The following is a 16,094-nucleotide window of genomic DNA, read 5'->3' on the forward strand; positions in this document are numbered from 1 at the left end:
CCACATGTTCACATTTTGTGAAGCTGATTAAACTATGCAAGATCAGGAAATGCCTGCATCATGGAAAAATAAAAGGCCCATCAAATGTAAAAAATAACCAAAGCGTGGACAATTTCTAATTCACCACAATGACATGACTTCTGGTTTGTCTCATAAAACCAAACCTGGGAAATTAGATTATTTCCGGAGATATGACACTGACATGAATAAAGTATGTAGCCAAGATAGAGATATTTATTTGTTTTAAATGTAAAAAAGTTTTTCAAAGACATAAAAGAGATACTTAAAAAAGTCTGGATCATCAATGAAAAAATGATATTTTTGGTTGAACTGTTGGTACATGATTCCAGGTGAATGGAGGAGCGTTACAGGGTCAGTCACTGAGGCGATGCTACTTTATTTAGCATGAGGCAGAGCCAGGGAAGACGTAACCACAGGTCCTTTTAAGGACATTCACCACTCCAACTTCCAAAACCTGACATGCTTTGAATTCAAGCATCCATCGACTCTCATATATACCAACCATAAATACAATTAGGCCAATAAATATTTCAACAGAGGGAGTTTTTCTAATTTTGATTCTGTATAGTAGCAAAGTGAATTTTAAATGAAACAGATCAGATTCAGCCGAAGTGCAGACTTTGAGCTTTAATTCAGTGAGTTGAACAAAACATTGCATAAATGTGAGAAACAATAGCATTTTTAAACACCATCGCTTAATTTCAGGGGCTCAAAAGTAATTGGGCAAATTAAATAATTGAAAATAAAATGTTAATTTCGAATAATTTATCAAAGACCAATTGTTGGCAGTTGACAGCCTGCAGGCTTGAACCCTTGGGAGTCACCAGACGCTGGATTTCCTCTTTTTCAATGCTCTGCCAGGCTTTTAATGCTTTTCAGTTGCTGTTAGTTTTTGGACCTTTCTATCTGAAGTGTTTATCGGGTGAAATGAAGGCCCAGTCGGGCTCTGATCAGGTGACTGACGGCCATTAAAGAACATCTTTGCTTTAAGAAGTCCTGGGTTGCTTTAGCTGTATGTTTTGGGTCATTGTCCATCTGTATTACAAGAAGTCACCAAATCAATTTGGTTGCATTTGGGTGGGTTTGAGTTAACGTATTTCAGTTTAGAATGTTCTCCTGAAAGAGATTTTATCCAATGTGAGTTTGTAGAACACTGCTTTTATGCATGTTGATCCTGTAACATTAAGAAAATGATTTTGTGATTCTGTTATTGTGATGCAGTGATGGGAGTTGTGATGTCATCACCATCCTCATCCTTTGTTGGACCTTAGAAACACTTAATGGAAAACTTTTAAACATTTAACGCAGATCACAGATAAAATACCTTCCTTGATGACACTCAGAACCCGCATTCTATAAATGTCAGCAGACAAGCCTTCTGTAAATTCTTCCACTCTCACTTTGTAAGCTGAGAAAAGATGAACAGCAGACAGGGAGTAAGTTCCCTCTCTTATTTATTCTCAAACAAATATACACATTTGTGATTTTGGATATAATCAACATAAATATGTTCATTCACACCCTCTTACCATAGTCTATTGTGATTCCGTTTTTGGCAGTATTACAAGCTGCAGCACTGCGCTGAACATCGCTGATGTCCTTCTTTGGCGAATTGCAGCTCTCTGTAAGCATGACAGGATTACATGTACGTCTGTTAGCTTATGGAGATACATGTGCAGTATGTGTGAGTGACAACAGTTACATGTGAAGACTTCTTTTAAACTTTTAGTTTATTTTTTTTTAAATAGCAACAAAAATTATAATAAAAATAATAAAATACAATACAAAACACAAAATATTCCCGGACATTGGACTATGCACCACTTCCCTTCCCTTTCTTCCCCAGAACAAGGTCCGGTATGTAACAGGTTTTTTTTATTACATCTTTCACTTAAGTATTTTTTAACACAGTTAAATTAAATGTGCCCATCTTCATTTGGAGTCTTGCGTTCATCTGTTCCATCGTGCAGACTTGTTTTAGTCACTGCCTCCACCGAGTTACTGTCGGTGGTTTTGCATCCTTCCAGTTCAGTTTTTTTATTTATTTATTTGTTTATTTTATCCCATTGTTCTCCTTGGGGACTTCAACGCTCACGTGGGCAATGACAGTGAGACCTGGAAAGGGGTGATTGGGATGAACGGCCTCTCCGATCTGAACACGAGTGGTGGTGTTATTGGACTTCTGTGCTAGTCAGTTTGTCCATAACAAACACCTTGATCAACCACAGGGATGTCCATAAGTGCACATGGCACCAGGACACCCTAGGCCAGAGGTCGATGATTGATGTTTGTCGTATCATCAGACCTCCGACCGCGTGTGTTGGACACTCAGGTGAAGAGAGGGACAGAGCTGTCAACCGTTCACCACTTGGTGGTGAGCTGGATCTGCTGGTAGAGCAGGGGCCAGACAGACTCGGCAGACTCAAACATGTTTTGAGAGTCTGGTGGGAACGGCAGAACCCTCTGTCAGTGAGCTCTTCAACTCCCATCTCCGGGAGAGCTTCTCCCAGATCCCGCAGGAGGCTGGGGACATTGAGTCAGAGTGGACCATGTTCTCCACCTCCATTGTCAAAGCAGCTGCTCGTACCTGTGGTCGCAAGGTCTGTGGTGCCTGTCATGGCGGTAACCCCCGAACCCAGTGTAGGACTCTGGGGGCAGCTGACAGGTACAGGTAGGCCAGGCATACTGCAGCTCAAGTAGTCACAGAGGCAAAAACTCTGGTCTTGGAGGAGTTCGGGAGGCCATGGAGGAAGACTATCGGTCAGCCTTGAAGAAATTCTGGCAAACCATTCGGCGCCTCAGGAGGGGAAAGCGGTGCACAGCCAACACTGTTTACAGTAGAGGCAGAGAGCTGCTGACCTTGACTGAGGATATTGTCGGGCGGTGGAAAGAATACTTCGAGGATCTCCTCAATCCTGCTGCCATGTCTGACACGGAGGAAGCAGAGGCTGAGGTCTTAGAGGTGGCACGGGCATCTGTTCCAGAAGCCGATTGGAGTGTTTGGAGCTGTTCAGACTGAGATCTGTCCATATCCGATATGAAACTACCTCCAGAATGTGGTTTCAGTCCATCCCACAAAAATCGGCTTTCATGCGGTATGTGACTGTTCAGACTACAAAAGAGACATCCAATATCAACATGGATGGGCTGAAAATCGGATCTTGGTGACCGGTCTGAACAAGCCCTCAGTTCCCTCTCCCCTGGCCACAGCATGTGCTTTAGTATGAGGCTTGGTTTTGATGCCAGTTATGCTCACATCATTCATTCGAACGCTTTGCTCCAAACCATTCATTCTTTGTTGTCCCTATTCCAAGGCAACAATGCGTCTGTCTTTTTCTTCCATATCTTTCAGCTTAAGTTCATTCTTTAACTCATCTTTAAGTTCCTTCTTTAACTCTTTAACTCAACTCTTTTATGCTCTTCCACTTAGTTATTATCTTCTTAGCAACCAATGTAAGAATACACAACATGTAACCCTGATCCGCATTGTCCCCGCCCCCAGGGATTATACCAGGAATAAAAACTTAGGATCTGGACCAATAGTCACCTCCAAAATGTTCTCTATTTCTTTTTTAACATTTCTCCAGAACCCTTGGATTACTGGGCAATCCCAAAACACGTGTGTGTGATCCCCTTTCATTCCACTGTTCCTCCAGCAGAAGTCTAATGAGGAGTCTTTTTGGTGTATAAAGTTATGTTAAAAGGTGTAATGAAATACCTCATTTTCAGTTCCCAAAAAAATTATTTCCATAATTGACTGCGGGAACCTAAATTTATCCTTCCTTATTGTTAATTCTAATTCCCACTTTTCTTTAATACTTTTCTTTAAGTATTTTGTGAGGTATCAATCATGAGCCTTTTGTTTATATTTCGAAAACCGCTGTAAGACTCTTCATGACACCCCGTTATTCACGCTGAAATAATGCTGATTTCAAGGGCGGCACGGTGACGCAGTGGGTAGCGCTGCAAGAGGGTTGGGGGTTCAAATCCTGTCTGTGCATAGTTTGTGTTTTCCCACGTCTGTGTGGGTTCTCTCCAGGTTCTCCGGCTTCCTCTCACCTCCAAAAACGTGCACCTTAGTTGACTGGATCAGTCCAAAGTGTGAGTGTGTGCGTGAGTGGTGCACTGGCGTCGTGCTCAGAGTGTCCCCCAAATCTCAATCACAAGTCAGCTGGGAGAGGCTCCAGCAACCCCCGTGACTCGCGATAAGCGGAACAAGCTTAAAATATAAATTCTTTCTCTACCGCTTGAATGAATGAATGAATGAATGAATGAATGATAGATAGATAGATAGATAGATAGATAGATAGATAGATAGATAGATAGATAGATAGATAGATAGATAGATAGATAGATAGATAGATAGATAGATAGATAGATAGATACTTTAATGATCCCAAGGGAAATTCAGGTGACATCTGCTCGCAAGAGATACAATAAATACAATAAATACACACATGACAGAAAGTATAAGTAACATTATATACATGCTGTTACATAATTATAACAACCGGAAACAGAAGAGCCTAAAATAAAAGGAAGGAAGCATAGGGACATGGGAGAAGAAGAGAAGAAAGAGCATTGGGTGTAGATGAAGTGTGATGAGTAACACGTGGATGAACTGAGCTGTAAACTGATTAAGGACCCCCACAAAGTGTCCCACAGTGCATCCACAGTGCATCCCAGGCCCCCCTCGTCCGTCCCTTCTCACCCGACCTTGATGACCCTGCGGCTTCAGACCCCCTCCTCCTGAGAGAGTGGTTGTGCCCCCTGATGGCACGAGGCACAAAGGAGGTCCTGAGTCTCTCAGTGGAGGAGCTTGGTGACAGCAGTCTGCCACTGAAGGAGCTCCTCTGCTGGGTGAAGGTGGTGTGCAGGGGGTGGGTGGTGTTACCCAGGATCGATCTAAACCTGGACATAGTCCTCCTCTCTAGGACAGTCTGTATCGAGTCCAGATCCTGACCGATCACAGAGCTAGCCCTCCGGATGAGCCTGTGGGGTCTCTCTGTGTCCCGTTTCCTGGCACCACCACCCCAACACACAATGGCGTGAAACAGCACACTGGACACAATGGACTGGTAGAACAGTCTGAGCAGATTAGAGCTGACGTTGAAGGAGGCCAGCCTCCTCAAGAAGTACAACCTGCTCTGACCCTTCTTGTATACACAGTCCAGGTTGTGCGACCAGTCCAGTCTACTGTCCAGCTGCAGCCCCAGGTACTTATAAGTCCCCACTACCTCCACTTCCTTGATGGAGCCTATCCCAGCAGACTTACAGGCATGAGGTGGGGAAATGTTCGGCACATCGCGGAACCACATGCAAGACGCACAACCATTCATGCACACACACACACACACACACACGCACACGCACACGCCCCCCCCCCCACACACACACACACCTATGGACTGACCAATCCACCTGAAGTGCATGTTTTTTGGAGGTGGGAGGAAACCTTCTTCTCCTCAAGGATTAAATTATAAAGAGCAAAAAGTTTACCGTTAGCTAATCTGAATTCAAAATGTAACGCTTAATGGTAGGTATTGGAATTATTTTTGGAATATTTAATATGATTATTTGTTTTTATTCTGATTTATTGGACATTAACATGATATTACCTGCTTTTTAAGTTTTTTTTACAAAATGTGTCTATAGATTATTTGTAGTTCACCTGTTTTTATTTTGTCCCTCCGTAGGAACTAAATGATGTAGGAACCAACGTTTTGGGGTCAGGTTTCTGCTGGAAGCATTAACTGAACGCTGACGGCTGAATGTTTTGCTAGTTGATGTTAACTATTGCGGATTAATTGAGAAACTTAATAAAATTAAACAGAGTCAAACCTAAAGGGGCGTGTCTGACTGTTGATGAGCAGGAAGTGACATCAGCGCGTCATTCACATCAGTGTGATGGAACACCTCAGTGGATTAAAGCTGGGCTTAGCCTCTAGTATTAAGGGTAGTAATGGCCTTACCTTATGGATTTGAATGACCTCAAATGGAGATTATAGATTGAAGTTTAATAAATAACGACTTCAGAACAATTCAATTTACCAACAACCGCTTGGAACCAATTACGTTCGTATGTTGAGGACTACCTGTAATGGTCATACCCCAGTTGAGCTGGAAACTTATATCACATGCATACATTACTTATGGTTCATGGTTATTAAATGATGTAATGACATATGTAATAAATGGGTGCTCACCTTCCACACATATGCACTCATCACTGACACACAGCCTCTTTAACTGTTCACCCTTCCTCTCTGGTATGTAGGGTTTCACACAAGGAGTCTGAGCTGTAGGAAAGACACAGGAATCAGTTTCATCTTAAGATATATTAGAAATGTAACCATGCCATAATGACCAGTCTAACCTACTCTACTACTGTGTTTGAGACTCACAGTTATGGTATTCATACACCGACACAGCAGCTGGCTGTAGGAGGGCCACATCAAATGTCTGATGGATCCTAAACGTGATTTCTTCAGGTAGTGTGTGAGAAACCTGTGGAAAACACAAAATATGTGAGGTAGACAAAGGCAGAGAAAATACTGCAGGCTGGAAACACTGATGCCCGACCTTATTCAGGTAGACGGTGACTGAGCCTCTCTCTGACAGGACTGTCTCCAGCTCATAGTTCACTGTAGAGTGTCCTTTGGATAACTGCACACACATAGATATGAGTAGTGTGTGTGTGTGTGTGTGTGTGTGTGTGTGTGTGTGTGTGTGTGTGTGTGTGTGTGTGTGTGTGTGTGTGTGTGTGTGTGTGTGTGTGTGTAAGCTCTTACTAAATTCAAGTCATGTATGTTAGCAGTAAATCCACTCAGTAAGCCAACGTCTACGACCGTCAGGTTAGCATCATGCTCCTCGTTCATATACCTACACAGAAAATGGACTCAATGATTAAAATGATCATATATGAGACTATTAGAGCTGCTATTCATCAGGTTCCACTCATGCGTCCAGCGAGACCGTCCAGCTGATCCAAAACGCTGTGGCACTTTCTCTGGCTCACAAAGAAGCCCAGATGATCCAGACACCTTCCCGTCTGAAGTTTAGTGCCCTCTCATCCCACTAGAATGCTGCACTCCCAAAATGCAGGCCTACTGGTAGTTTCCACATTTTCAAAACCTACTTTGAAGGCAGAGCCTTCATCCTTTGGCCTGTCAGTTCTGAATCGACGTCCTAGTTTACGTCAGTGCTGCAGACACGCTCAGTGTTGAAGAGTAGCTTTACCACATTAACCTTGACCTTCCACACCTGTTCCAGCTGTTCTTTCAACCCTTAATATTTCTCAATCTTTTCGTGTTCCTTCTTCCTGATGTTGGCGTCAGCTGGAATCTCCACATCTATCACCACTGCTCTCTTCTGCTCGTTGTCCATCACCACTATGTCCGGTTTGTTAGCCAGCAGCTGTTGGTCCGTCTGGAAGCTGAAGTCCCACAGGATCTTAGCCTTGCCGTTCTCAACCACCTTCGGTGGTATGTCCCATTGGGATTTGGGTACTTCTAGTCCACACTGGGTACAGATGTTCCTATACACTATCACAGCTTGGTTGTGCCTCTCCATGTCTGCTGACCCTCCATGTATTCTGACCCTAGGCTCCGCCCACGAGTTCGGCCTCTCCTCCTGCCACGCCCCAGCACAGCAGAGCACCAACACCGAACTGTGACAGCCCCCTACATAGTACATACAGTAATCCCTCACTTATTTGCACTTAAAGATGCACGGCTTCACCACATCGCGGATTTTTAGTTGGTAGTCACGTGATACCATATCAGCATTCTATTGGCTGACAGGATCCAGAAGTGCGCTACGTTCCGCGACTCACAGAACCATCAGCACAACCTCTTCATCGCTTCATCATACTTACAAGACATAAATTCTGAGCTTGTAAGTCTTCTCATCTTGACCAGTTTCATCTGCAGAAGATAAATGTTTGATAAGAATTTGGTTTATACAAGTTTTTATTCAATGAAAATTACAAACAGTTCAAACCAAATCCAACAGCAAACACTGATGAGAGGAGACAAACTGACCTGGAAGCAGCTGCACTGTCACGTTAAACTTCTGACACTCAGTCTGCTTGTCTGGCAGACTGTAATACGTGGACACCATCTGTTAAAGACACCAACGTGAAAACAGTGGACCTCCAGGACATCAGACATGAAGTAGTTAAAATCAAATCTGATGAAAGTATTGATTATCATTTCATGAGCATTGATACTCTAATCATTTTGATGGGGAGCAGGATCTCGCTCAGTGGCATTGAACAGGTGGACTATAGGGGCTGGAGATGGAATGTGAGTGGTCAACCCCATATCCATCTAACAAAATGGCTAAAATGATGGATTTCATCTACTTATACACAAAGTGACATGAAAACATACTAATGTTCTGTTTTCCTTAAAAGTATGGATATTTCACTCACACACCAAAAGCATTGTATTGAGTACACAGACATTATTTAAATGAAATATAATGAAAATCTGAAGGTGGACAAAGAGTTCAGCCAGTTGCAGATGTGGTTCCTTTATCTCAGCAGAGACATTTCTGTTCATGCCATTAGGTATGATGTGGGGTCAATAGGGGCCTGTGACGGATGATGTCACAGTCCATCAAAAGCTCGATGAACGCTTACAGCCCCATTCATTCTACCTCTGAGAGATCCTCCAACCTTCCTGGAAGTTCTGACAGTGTCTCACCGGGAGAGAGTCGGCACTGGAGTATTTATGGCCTGCTGATTGGTTTTTGGCTGGCTACTAAACTTCCTTTCTTCTAATCTAGTAGGGGTCACCACATTGGTCATTGCTTTTCTATTTTAGGTGAACGCTCATATTACCTTGGTGCTGCAGACCTGAGCATTTATCTGGGCTTGAGACCGGCCTGCAGAGGACCCTGGCTTGTGTCCCTGTAGGACTGCAGATGTCGGGGATGGAACCCGGACAGCATTCATGTAACAACTCTGGCTGTTTTGGGGATGACTGACGACTGTTTAACTGAGCTATAGCATCACCTGTGGAGGACTGATTTCTCAGAAAACTTGTAAGGAAATCTGGAAGCCATAAAGGTCTTGCTGTTGTTGTTGTTCTTGTTTGACAACTCAGATTTTTCTGATGTAATCTTCACAGCTTAATGAAAAACGTGGTCCACATCATGTGAAATTTAAAAAGGAAAAACATCACACAAAATGTGTTTTACTTACTTTTAGTGTTGCTCCTCCACGTCCTGAGGCGATAACCGTTACATCATCGGTTAATCTGTCAAACTGCTGAGATTAAAATAGAAAACATGAAGTTGTGGCTGAGATGATGAGGAGTCTGACTCACTTTCCTCCAGGATTATCTATCTATCTGTCTATCTATCTGTCTGTCTGTCTGTCTGTCTGTCTGTCTGTCTGTCTGTCTGTCTGTCTGTCTGTCTGTCTGTCTGTGTAAGCCGGTGCTTCTCAAATGTTTCATTTGAATACTTTGAATACTTTGAATACATTTGAATACTACATTTGAATACTTTTGTATTTGAATACATTTGAATACTTTATTTGAATATTTGAATAATAATAGATACTCCTCCAGGAGTGAGTGAGTGAGTCAGTCAGTCAGTCAGTCAGTCAGTCAGTCAGTCAGTCAGTCAGTCAGTCAGTCAGTCAGTCAGTCTGTCAGTCTGTCAGTCTGTCTGTCTGTCTGTCTGTCTGTCTGTCTGTCTGTCTGTCTGTCTGTCTGTCTGTCTGTGCCGGTGCTTCTCAAATGTTTCCTGTTAAACCCGCTTAGAAAGACACTTAGCACCCCCCATACTCACACACACACACACACACACACACACACACACACACACACACACACACACATACACACACACACACACACACACACACACACAATCTTTGGTGTGTGTGTGTGTGTGTGTGTGTGCGTGTGTGTGTGTGTGTGTGTGTGTTCTTACCGTGGCTGTTCTGGTGATGTAGTAATTATTCCTGTTGAAGTTGTACCTCAGAGGTGTTAGCCTGTTTGGTAAAAAGATGTTCACGTCCAGGTCGTACACTGGTCCTTCGTTCCAGTACCCGGCTAAAGCCTGGTACACCATTAACGTAGCCTGGACAGAGACACAACCAGTAGGCTAAGCAGTAGGCGGAGTCCTCCTCTTACACTATTACCACTTGTGTCGTCTGTTACCTGCGGCGACCCGTAGCCTCCGTCCACCTTCTCCTGTTGGCTCAACCATCTGACAACAAGACTGGCTTCTTCAAAGGCCTGACCAATGGGAGGTTTTCAAAAGGGCAGTTAAAAAGTTTGCTATGTTTTTTGGAATAATTTTAATGAATTCCTGCATTGTTAAGAATTAGTTACAAAGTTATTTTATGAATTTAGGTGACGATGATGTGCTGGCGATCTGTCTGGGGTGTACCCCGCCTCTATCCTGTAGTCACCTGGGATAGGCTCCAGCGTAACCCGTGCCCCGTAAAGTTTAAAAAACTACTGGAGATGAGACTTGACTTTAATGAATGAATGAATTTTTTTTGTCTGCATGTATTCTGATAGTTTAACACCACAAAAGGGGGGTCAAATTTTTATGAGATAAATGTCGGTTTGAGTCTTGCAGCAAAATCTTTTTTTAAATATTTGATTGTGTGGATGTGACCATCACCGGTCCTCTCAGGGAGCTAAGTTGTTAGTCTTCACAAGAACTTCCTACTGTGAGCCAGAGAGGGAAGTGCTGCACCCCTGTGAGGTAGTGAGGTAACCATCAGGAGACGGGGAGACAAAGCACCAACAGGGGAGAGGACAGACAGGAAGTGCTGCTACAGGTGAAGAGATTTGAGCGCTTTCATTATTTCTCACAACCAACATCTTAAAGGTCCCATACTCTACTTTTTAAATTCATGTCATTCAGCTGCCAGATGTCCAAACACACTGCATTTGAAATGTCTTGTCCCAAACTGATCTGTGGTCCTCAATATCTTTGATTGAATATTGATAAAATCACTTCCGCCCTGAAACACTCTGTGGTAATGGGCGTGGCTCTGAGCTCCCTTCATCACAACCCCCTCCCCCTTGCGTTCACGTGTGTTTTGTTTACATGCGCCACGTGAACGCATGCTCCCTACCGATCGATCACCATAGGCTGGAACTTATTTAACTTTATTACTAAACATTTGGCTCTTATTTTTCTGGTGTTTGTCTCTCTCGTTAATAACTGTTGATGTCTCTGCGCTGAGCGTGGAGCTGCTTTCTCAGTCAGCTGAACGTGACTCTGTTGTTCATTATGTAAACACTACATGAGCTGATCCTACTGAGATCACCGGTACACATCGCAAAGAATTTCAAACACAGTATTTGTAAATGGGACAAAATCAGTGGAGACGACAACAGATGTTTACAGACAAGACGCAATTAAAGCTGTTTCCCGACTATCGTCACTGACAATGAGAGATCACTTGCTAACAGCACAGCGGAGTGAAGCTAACGCCGTCCAATGAAGTGTTACCGGTAAGAGGTGAGACAAAGAGTATGAGTCTATTGAACCGTTGGCTGTTGGGTGAAGTCAATACTTTATCTCCATCCACTAACCTGCGTCACAGTGAGGAGGAACCTGAATGTATCAATATAGTACTTTAGTCACACATAAGAAACTGTAAATAAGATAAAAACATTCTGTGTGTGTGTGTGTGTGTGTGTGTGTGTGTGTGTGTGTGTGTGTGTGTGTGTGTGTGTGTGTGTGTGTGTGTGTGTGTGTGTGTGTGTGTGTGTGTGTGTGTGTGTGTGTGTGTGTGTGAGTGTGTGTGTGTGTGTGAACGTATCCACTCTTTGTCTCTCACAAGGCTGTGAATGAGTGATAATTTCTCCTCTTGATGTCTGGATTATTTCTCATCAGGGTTCATGTCAGCTGAACGTAACCCCTTTCTGGTGACAGTGAATCTCTGTTAGGCTGTAAATAAAGGCTGAGGCTGTTGATTAATCAGCGGTGTGGACACACGCAGCTGTGTTCGCTTTGTCGATGAGGATACACCTTCAACCAACACACACACATGACTGAACCGGAGCTAACTAGCACATGACTGAACCGGAGCTAACTAGCCAAATGCTAGCTGTGAGCAACATTCATTGTGTAGCTCTGAGCTACGACATTACCACACACTGCTACCGTAGCCTGAACAAACTCCACCTCGGGGATGACCACACCCATGTACTGTCAGGACCGAGACAGGAGCAGAAACCAGGTGCATCTGAACTAAGGCCCACAAGGGAAGCACGGGAAAACCCGGTGCACGAGTCCAGGGAAACAGAGCAGGAAGGGCGGCATGCAGACACGGGAGGATACAGACAGGATTTACGGGGAAACAGGCAGGCAGGCAGGCAGAGGTACAAGTCCGAGAGGCAGAGTTTGTGGTTGGGGACAAAGCAGACTTCTGATACGGATCCAGGCAGGCAGGTCGTGGTCTAAATACAATCCAGGGTCAAGGTAGGAGTCAGGATGAACTGGCGACAAACAAGGCATCTACACAGAGGATCTGACACTGGGTCCGTGTTCAAGCCGGGTCTTTATAGTAAGTGAAAAGGTGGCAGGTGTGTCTGGAATGATTGGACGCAGGTGTAGGATCTGCGCCGCGGGAAACCCGGCGCGAGGCTGGGGGCGGACCCCGAGCCGGGTCGTGACAGAACCCCCCCCTAAGGGACGGCTCCCGAAGTCCCAAAAACAGAATCCATAGTGCCGGGGGGGGGGGAGCAACCAGAACGGTCTAATATTCCTCCGACCGGTCAGAATCCAGGCCACCGTCGTCATCCTGCCGAGAATCCCTAGGATTCTCTAGGTAGGAACGGCAGGGACCGGTGGGTCGTGGCCAGCCCCCCTCGGGCGGCCATGTCGAAAAGCAGGCTGGTCAGGGTGCAGGCGGTGGAACCCAGTGATGAGAGTCCTGTCCAGGATCTGCCTCGCAGGAACTCATGTCCTCTCCTCAGGACCATAACCCTCCCAGTCCACGAGGTACTGTAGACCCCTTCCTCTCCGACAGGACTTCAAGACACAACGGACGGAGTAGACAGACCCGTCCTCCAGCAGACGGGGGGGGGGGGGGGGGGGGGGCTGCAGGAACCAGAGGATTCTCGTGGACTGGCCTGACCTTGGAGACATGGAAGGTCGGGTGCACTCTCATTGTCGGAGGGAGCCGGAGCCGGACGGCAGTCGATGAGATGACCCGCTGGATGGGGAATGGACCGATGAACCATGGAGCCAACTTGTGGGACTCCACCTGGAGCGGGAGGTCCCTGGTGGAGAGCCAGACCTTCTGGCCTTCTTGGTAGGCAGGTGCGGGGGTTCTCCGGCGGTTGGCTCCCGTAGCATAACTGGCCGATGACCTCAGTAGGGCTTAGCGGGTGCGAACCCCGGTGCGGCGACATTGTCAGGCGTAGGTGAACACTGACAGACAGGTGACCTCTCCCTCTTGGCTGGAGAACAGCGGTGGTTGGTACCCATACACACATTGGAATGGGGAGAGTCCGGTGGCAGAGCTGGTGGGAGAGTTGTGGGCGTACTCCACCCACAGGAGTTGGTCATGCCAGGAGCATTGGTTCAGCGACGCCATGCACCGGAGCGCCTTCTGCAGCTCCTGGTTAGCCCTGTCAGACTGGCCATTTGACTGGGGATGGAAACCGGAGGTGAGGCTAACTGTGGCCCCCAGCTGCTGACAAAACTATTTCCAGAATGAGGAGATGGATTGCGGCCCACGGTCTGACACTAAATCCTTAGGGAGTCCCTGAAGTCGGAAGACATGCAGGAGGACCAATTGGGCAGTCTCTTTTGCCCATGGCAATTTGGGCAGGGGAATAAAATGTACCATCTTACTGAACCGGTCAACCACCGTGAGGATGGTCGTCATGCCGTCAGGGGGTGGAAGTCCCATAACAAAGTCCAGGGCAATATGGGACCATGGGCCACTGGACACCGGCAGAGGTTGTAAAAGTCCAGCTGGGGGGCGACACACAGATTTATTCCAGGTACAGATAGGGCAGGCTCGTACATAGTCCAGGACATCCTTCTTCAGGCGGGGCCACCAGAACCTTTGGTTGACAAGAGAGGCTGTACGAGTGGAACCGGGGTGGCAGGCCAGACGGGATTCATGATCCCACTGGATGACTGGAGCCCTCAGGTCCTCTGGCACGAACAAGCGGTCAGCGGGGCAGGCGCTGGGTCCAGGCTGGTCACGAATGTCCTCTCTCACCCTCTCCTCGACATCCCAGGTCAGGGCAGCAACCACACAGGGGCCGGGAAGAATGGGTGCGCCGTCTTGGGGCGAGGCGTCATCCACTTCAAACTGGCGGGAAAGTGCATCAGGCTTAACGTTGCAAGAACCAGGGCGGTATGACAAGGAGAAGTTGAACCTGGTGAAAAATAAGCCCCACCGGGTCTTTCTGGGATTGAGTCTCTTCGCTGATCGAATTTATTCCAGATTTTTATGATCTGTCCATATCAGGAACAGGACGGAAGCGCCCTCCAGCCAGTGACGCCATTCCTCCAGAGCCAGTTTTACCGCCAGCAGTTCTCGATTCCCGATGTCATAGTTGCGCTCAGCTGGCGACAATCGACGGGAGAAAAATGCACAGGGGTGAAGCTTCTCGTCCTCTGCCGACCTCTGGGACAACACCGCTCCCACCCCCACACCAGAAGCATCCACCTCTATGACGAACTGGCGTTCAGAGTCTGGCATATGGAGGATGGGTGCAGAGGAGAAACAGGTCTGGAGGGCGTTAAACGCCCTATCAGCCGCAGGGGTCCAGGAAAACGGCTGTCTGGTACTGGTGAGGGTGGTGAGAGGAGCTGCGATGGAGCTTTAATCCCGGATGAAGTGTCTATAGAAGTTCGCAAAGGAACTCAGGAGCTTCTTACAGTTATCTGGAACTGGCTAAGATGTCACTGCAGAGACCCTGGCTGGGTCCATTTGTATATTCCCTTCTGCAATGACATAACCCAGGAAGGAAGTGGATTTGACGTGGAACTCACATTTCTCTGCTTTAACAAACAATGAGTTCTCGAATAGACGACTGAGCACCAGGCGGACATGTCTTTCGTGCTCTGAGTCTGGGAAAAAATCAGAATGTCATCTAGATAAACAAACAAAAATGTATTCAATATGTCCTTCAGAATGTCGTTGATCAGAGCCTGGAAGACCGCCGGTGCATTTGTAAATCCAAACGGCATCACCAGGTATTCATAATGTCCAGTGGGGGTGTTAAACGCCGTCTTCCACTCGCCCCCTCCCGGATCCGGACCAAGTGGTAGGTGTTGCATAAATCTAATTTAGTGAAGACCGTGGCCCACTCGAGGAGCTCAAAAGCAGAGGAGAGCAGAGGAAGAGGGTAACGGTTCTTGACCGTGATCTCATTCAGTCCCCGGTGATCGATGCAGGGACGGAACAAACCATTCTTCTTCCCCACGAAGGAGAACCCCGCACCAGCGGAGGAGGATGACAGCCGGATGATGCCTGCAGCCAAGGAGTCATTGATATAGTCCTCCATAGACTTCCTTTCAGGAACGGAGAGGGAGTACAGGCGGCCCCTGGGTGGAGTGGAACCAGGAAGCAGGTCGATGGCACAGTCGTAGGTCCAGTGTGGGGGCAGAGAGGTAGCCTTGGCTTTGTTGAAAACCTCTCTTAAGTCATGATAAACCTCAGGAACCTTGGAGATATTGGGGGGTGGTCCAGCTGGGGGTCTACAAGAGTCTGGTATTGCTGCCTTTAAATATGTCCGGTGGCAGTCTTTACTCCACTCCAGAATGGAGCCCGTTACCCAGTCTATATGGGGATTGTGCCAGCGGAGCCAGGGGTACCCGAGAATAATAGCCTGGCCAGGCGACCGGAGCAGATGAAACTGAATGGCCTCCTGTTGATTTCCAGGAATGGACAACTGGACCGGTACGGTGCCCAGGGGGTGACCATCCAGCGCCCGGGCAGGAACAGGAGTGGGTAGAGGCTGGCATTTCAGGTTCCACTGGCGGGCCAGCTCAGAGTCCATAATGTTCGCCTCGGCCCCGGAGTCCACCAGGGGGGAGAGGCTGTGGAGCTTATCAGGGAGGTAAAT

General features: G+C 46.6%; 1 protein-coding gene across 1 annotated transcript in view; it reads right to left on the reverse strand.

Moving 5' to 3' along the window:
* The window catches only part of LOC137593461 (complement C3-like), a 30,980-nt gene that overhangs the window by 812 nt on the left and 14,074 nt on the right, over positions 1 to 16,094 (reverse strand). The window contains exons 14-24 of the mRNA XM_068312166.1: positions 10,197 to 10,274; positions 9,967 to 10,116; positions 9,230 to 9,295; positions 8,064 to 8,142; positions 7,898 to 7,946; positions 6,813 to 6,903; positions 6,604 to 6,687; positions 6,426 to 6,528; positions 6,228 to 6,320; positions 1,551 to 1,643; positions 1,346 to 1,429 (exon numbers count right to left, since the gene is read on the reverse strand). Coding sequence (XP_068168267.1) covers positions 1,346 to 1,429; positions 1,551 to 1,643; positions 6,228 to 6,320; positions 6,426 to 6,528; positions 6,604 to 6,687; positions 6,813 to 6,903; positions 7,898 to 7,946; positions 8,064 to 8,142; positions 9,230 to 9,295; positions 9,967 to 10,116; positions 10,197 to 10,274 — 970 coding nt within the window. The remainder of the gene's footprint in view (positions 1 to 1,345; positions 1,430 to 1,550; positions 1,644 to 6,227; positions 6,321 to 6,425; positions 6,529 to 6,603; positions 6,688 to 6,812; positions 6,904 to 7,897; positions 7,947 to 8,063; positions 8,143 to 9,229; positions 9,296 to 9,966; positions 10,117 to 10,196; positions 10,275 to 16,094) is intronic.

Source organism: Antennarius striatus, chromosome 4 (assembly GCF_040054535.1).
Source record: "Antennarius striatus isolate MH-2024 chromosome 4, ASM4005453v1, whole genome shotgun sequence".
Lineage (NCBI taxonomy): Eukaryota > Metazoa > Chordata > Actinopteri > Lophiiformes > Antennariidae > Antennarius > Antennarius striatus.